Source organism: Clinocottus analis, unplaced genomic scaffold (assembly GCF_023055335.1).
Source record: "Clinocottus analis isolate CAN_PGR_092001 unplaced genomic scaffold, fCliAna1.0.p SCAF_16, whole genome shotgun sequence".
In the NCBI taxonomy this organism is placed as follows: domain Eukaryota; kingdom Metazoa; phylum Chordata; class Actinopteri; order Perciformes; family Cottidae; genus Clinocottus; species Clinocottus analis.
The window spans coordinates 13,062,835-13,068,834 of NW_027175887.1; the positions used below are offsets into that span (position 1 = coordinate 13,062,835).

General features: G+C 42.8%; 1 protein-coding gene across 2 annotated transcripts; it reads right to left on the bottom strand.

The window, feature by feature from the left end:
• Positions 1-479: 479 nt before the first annotated feature.
• Positions 480-5,719, bottom strand: gdpd3a (glycerophosphodiester phosphodiesterase domain containing 3a). Of its 2 annotated transcripts, none has more exons than XM_068578929.1 (10): positions 5,567-5,719; positions 5,109-5,151; positions 4,155-4,290; positions 3,402-3,447; positions 3,137-3,255; positions 2,740-2,829; positions 2,458-2,591; positions 2,212-2,271; positions 1,934-1,985; positions 480-1,069 (listed from the first exon to the last, which is right to left on the bottom strand). In XM_068578929.1, exons 1-10 carry the CDS (start codon positions 5,703-5,705, stop codon positions 941-943), a joined length of 948 nt encoding a protein of 315 aa, XP_068435030.1. In that variant the 5' UTR covers positions 5,706-5,719; the 3' UTR covers positions 480-940. The 2 variants fall into 2 exon arrangements, with proteins under 2 accessions (XP_068435030.1, XP_068435029.1); XM_068578928.1 differs by having other exon boundaries at positions 5,501-5,719.
• Positions 5,720-6,000: the final 281 nt, after the last annotated feature.

Here is a 6,000-nt window from a genome sequence, read left to right on the forward strand (position 1 = left end):
AGCACAATTTAAACACAGTCACGTTTCCTCTGGTATCAGGATGTTAAGTTACATGGTGCAGCTGGTTAAATATTCACTTCAGCATCAAACTGATTAACTTAAATAAAACAAAACTCTGGACTCTTAACAAACATGAATGCCATCACAATCCCACTTCTTTTAAAACCTTACAAAGACCCGACTCTACCAGCCAGCTCCAGAGATACAAATCATAAACCTCTCAGTCACAGACTAGAAAAGGGGATTATTTCCAAAATAGCTGAAAGAAACCACTATAATGTTCCTTGATGCAGAAAAAGCTTTTGATAAGTTACCTATTTACCACATTGGCAAAATGTAGATGTGGAGGAGGGGGACATCCCCTAACCCAAGTTTAATTATGAATTTCTTCTCCTTCTTCTCATTATTGTTATATTCATATGTGTGCATGTGCACATATATGTTTGTTTTTTCGATTTTCCTTTAAAAAAAGAAAAATCTATTCTTACAATTTTTTGTTTATTTATTCCTCAATCTCCTCTCCACATGCACATTTGTCTAGTCGCTCTTCTTACACATACCTGAAAACACAACACACTTTCACACATGCACAGACACACATCATAAACATAATGATTGTATGATTGTCTAATTGTCTAGTTTGTCTCCCATGTGCACTAATAAAAGGGAACAATTCCTCCCGACAGCGGTACAGTTGACTCTGGGCCGTGTTTGGCACACTGAGCGTGCGAGGCCGCAGAGAAACGACCAGATCACTGTATCTGCTGAAGTGCTGGATGGAGTTGAACCAACAACTCCTCGATTGATCTTGTCATGGTGGAGGAAATGATTCTCACACTTCTTGTATTTACTTCTCTTTCACAGTCTTTTCTTTACACAATCCTCTTCAGAAAGCTGCTGAGCAATTGTTTGTTGTTGCGATGTGAGGCCATGTATGGGGTCAATCCTGACTTCGGTTTCTGCTGAGGTAGCGGGACAGAAGAGTCGGGTAGTCGCTCATCACCCCTGTGGCCCCGACTTCAAATGCAGCCTTTATGTCGTCGTCTTTATTGCACACAAACAAATGCACCTGCAGTTAAAGATAAACGAGTCAATCATAATGATCTGTTCGGGGTCATGCAGGCCTAACAGCTAAACGAAACATACGTAAAATAGTTGTTACCACCTTCTCAAATACATAGGGAGTAAAGCTGTTTTCAACAAAACAACAAGGGTGAAAGTGAAAATCAGATGGAGTCTAGTTCTCTGTCATCCGTCCTGCAGTTTTGAGCCACAGTACGTGACTTGAAAATCAATAAAACAAAAACCCTGCTGTCCTGAATCTGACGGGTAGCAGTTGTCTCAGCTGTGACAGACAAAATAAAGCAGACATCAGCTTAAAGTGAGACCTCGGCACATCACTGGTTCCCATGGCAGTGTGGACAAATAACTGACATCAATGCCGAGGTGGCAGCAGCATTGTGATCTTCTTTAGTGTTAGAAGTATACAGAGTACTTATACTTACATATCGTTTAGGCTTCTTTGTTACTATCGCTATCACAGATTTCGCATTTCTTAGTCGCCACCTCAAAATCCCTCGAGAGCGTTCAAATGCGATGAGGCCCTCAGCGGCTGAGAAGACTGTGACATATGACTTCAATTGTTTTCATGCTCAAACTAATACGTGATCTCTCATGATCGGACGACGGGCGTGACCTCATCCCAGTAGAGATGAGTCACATCAGGACAGAGATGATGCACCCGGAGGGGCTGTTAGAAATACTGACCTGTGATGTCCATTAAACAACAGTCCATGGAAAACTCAGATAATCATTTACCCATTGTGTGTTCGATTATTATCGAAACTTGTTAGAGTTTTAGGTTCTTGTCTTCTATTCATTCTTGATGCACCTAAACCTAGTCAACTGCGCTTATACGTATATACTTTCATACCTGAATTCCCCGAGCTGCGAGGTGGTTAAACAGACTTTTCCTCATTGTTACTCTGGAATGACAGCATAGATAAATACATACATACTTATATATTTACAACAATAGCAGTAAAACATTCTCCAGAACTGGCTGTAAAATAAACATTGTTGTACTCCAACATGTGATTCTGCATGAAACATCCCCCCTTCTGCGGAGGATTGTCTCAGTGGTGCTTTAATTTCTTTTCTCTGACGTGATTGGTAACACAAACACACAAAGTCTCGGGAAACTAAACTCACTTTTCTAACAAAGAGATGACCAGCTTGTTCCTCAGGATGTGTTTCTCAGGAATGAACGTCCTTCAGCACACACACAGACACACACACACAGACACACACACACACACACAGGGAGAGAAACAAAAGACACATTTGTACCGGGACACATTAATCTCTCATTAAACATCTTATTGAGGAAGAAGAATAAATACAGTAGGAACTAACAAAGCAAGTTTTCTGTAAGAAAACACACGCATGGAGCCACACCTGTTGATAATGCTCGGCAGGTAGAACTGCAGTAAACTCTCTCCCAGCGGCATGAAGGGCAGCAGGCCGCTGTAGAAGAGAAGCAGGAGCAGCACACCTCGGCTCTCTGAGAAGCTGTACGGCATGGAGCCGTTCTACCGAGAAGCAGAGAGACAGGCGGGGTGCTGACACCGATGCAAACACAGTTCTCTCTTTAACATATGAAATCACAATGTTATTATTTTTTTTAAAAACAGATGTTGACTGTAAATTGACTTTGTCTCCCCCTGGTGGTCTATGTACCGTACTGCGGCATTCCTTCATGATCCTGGTTTTCACAGAGGCCCAGACGGTGATCTCCTCTCTGTTGTAGCGCCGAACCAAGTCAGACACCTACGAACAGACAAGGGACGAGGGAATAGTGAGACACGACGGTGTGTCATGTATGTAAATGTGCTCACAAGCAGATGTGTTGACTTTAAGAGACCACTTTTACATGTTTGACTTTCTAAATTGCAGGAACTTTGGGCGTAAAAAGTCAAACATTGACTGCTAATTAAATCTCACCATCAGGGACTATCTTGACATTCGACTGGAAAGTTGCTGAGCGTCACAAGGGCATGGTTTCATATTATGGAGATTTTTTTTCATATCGTTGGGAAAGTGCTGAAACAGCTCCTTTTTTTTCGGTTTACTGCACCTTTTCTATCAGCTCGCTGTTGTTCTCTTTGATCTCCACGCTGACAGGCATGTCAGGGAACTTCCTGAACACGTCCTCCAGCAGAGCAAACTGCCTGTCGGTGCCGCTGCTGTAGCGACCTGGAGGAGGGACATGTGACAGCCAAGATCAACACACACACACACACACACACACACACACACACACACACACACTACTGTCGTACTTCTTCACTAAATGTATTTCCGTTACAATTGAGAATAAGAGAATGTCAGGAGGACCTCACCTTCATAAAAGGTCACCTCCAGTCTCTCTTTGTACAGAGGCAAATCCTAAAAGAGTTGAGAAACAGATGGAAAGAGAAAGTTGTATTATAACGTTGCACTGTTGTAACATCGATTGTGATTACCATGAACAACAAAAGGTTCATCCATCTTGAGGTGTTCCTTGCTTAATGTAGAGGAGCTGCAGCATGCGATATATAGATGCAAAGCCAAAGATTCACCTGAAGGTAATCCAGTAATGAAGTGAGTATTTAGAGGACTTACATGGTAATATACCTACACAGATCTTTTGTTTTGACAGGGCCTAAATGTCTCTTCAGAACAATCAAACTCGTCATTGTTGTCGACTTTGGTCTGGAGTAGGTTTTTGTGTGTTTTATTCTGGTACAACACGCGGTGGAGTTGTGTTTACGACATCATTTAAGGGGCCTGCGGCTCACAGAAGCATTAACAAAGGTAGTTTGCAAACTGCCCTGAAAACTCGAATGACGTTAAAGATGCAGTTCCAGTGCAGTAACCTTTTATAAATCATGCATGCTGTGTGAGACGTGGCTCCAAGGCATCGTAGGGGAGTTTAAAAGGAATCTTTGGCTTTGCATGCAGCTGTTTTGCACAGCTCTAACTTCAATTTATTTGACATGTAAATGCTAATAATTCATGAGAACTTCGTCTCGCTGCCACTTGCTGTGTGGCCTCAGCAGGAGCGTCGGTCTCAGCTTGACCTTGTGACCTTTGTCCTAACAACAGCCTCTCACCTGCAGGCTGAGAGAGGAGATGTTGAGGTCATGGCCGGTCTGCCTCAACAGATTCTCATCATGTGACACCACCACATGTCCATCACGGGTTAGGTGACAGTCCATCTCCAGCATCTGTGTGCCCTGCTCCACCGCACTGGAGAGGCACAGATGGAGGAATACATGCGTTTGTTACTCGTACTGTGAGGGAGCTTTTGCTCACTTCTACTCTTCCAGCTCTCTGTCAAGACTTGTCATCATAAACAAACAATACAGCAAGCAAAGGACTGTGTTGCACTTATTTTAGAAAGTACATCCTTAAATGCAGTCCTGACATCCAGCATCTTTGACATCTTAAATACTCTTATTCATATTCTAGCAATGAAGTATATTTATGCAGATATATTCCCCAAAAATCTGTTGATAAGCCTAAAATCTCTCAAGGGACAGTTTATTCGACAGCAAACAAGGCAGGTGGAAAGGTACTGCAGTTAAGTTCCCTTATCATTCTTCTGTAAGTCACTTTATGTGGCTGGATAATCGCTAGGTTTCTGCCTTTTTAGACCAAAAAGATAGAATCAGAGTAAATTATTAAAGCTGTTGTGTTATTATTGTTGTTGCTGTGTGTCTCAGGTAATTCAATATGTGCTATTGGCATAAATGTAGCAATGACAATATTGACAGAACGTCAAGTTCTCTCTCACTTTCCCTCTCCCTCTTTCGTCATAACCCAAGAAGAAACTGCTTCTGTCTCAAACCAACAAAGCATCAAAATTATTCAAATAGCCCTCCTGTTTTGCAGAGATACACCCTTTCTAGTTTGGGTATGCAATTTTCAAGTGACAGGGCCTAAAAATAGGTGAGTTTTCTTTAAGGCCAACTAGTGCCACTGCCTCTCTAGTGCGTCTCTCTGTGAGTTACAGAGGACCGTCTCGACCTGCCTGACATGAAAAGTGTGTTGCGTTTGGTACTCACTGTGTGAACGCCTCCATCGTGCTCTCTAGCCTCTCTCCACATCCTGATATCAAACAGAGGAGTTTGGGCTGAAGCTGGCAGCAAAGAAGCACCAGTCCCAAAAATCACAGTAAAAAAACACACTGACACACAAAACGTTTTGATCACAGCTGACTCTTTTCTGAGATTATATATCGCTGTCGCTACTGTAGGTAAAGAGAAGACACTCAGCAAAAATCAAAGTGATATCATCAAAACTATGCCAGATATTGCCTTCGCCAGTGTTATAAAGTTTGCAATCGGAGTGCACTTGAGCCTATTGCTGCATTGTTGATCACACTTTAAATAAGAACTAAACGCCTTAAAATACAGATTTGTTTGTAAAGTTAAGATTGATAGCATTCATTTCCCACCTTCATCAAACATGAGCGCTGTAGCCGACGGGGTGTGTGCAACAAGTGAGTGGAATGAGCCGTTACCTCCTCTGTGTGAGATGTGTGTGCAGTAGAAAGCTGTGCGTTTCTTCCTGTGGAGAATGTGCGGGTTCTTCAGCAGGTACACCGAGCTGAGGGTGTATCCACCCAGAACCGGCAGGATGAAGTACAGAAAACTGCTCATCCTTTCCCCGCAAACACGAGTCCAGGGAGTCTGCGCACGATCTCAGTCAGAATGTCGGACAGAAGCCAAAAGAGAATGAAGATCTGCAACAGTGTACAGATCCCAACGCTCGACTGAAGACAATCCGCTCTCTGTCCTTCTTGGAAGATAAGAAGAAGAGAAAAAAAACTGGACGGACTGGAAATGAACGAAGACTGTCACTCTTGCACAATGTCGAAACCCACAGAGCTGTAAAAATATGTTAATAAACCACCGGCTCTTAACCCAGAGCTCACCTCTCTCTCTCTGGACTCTC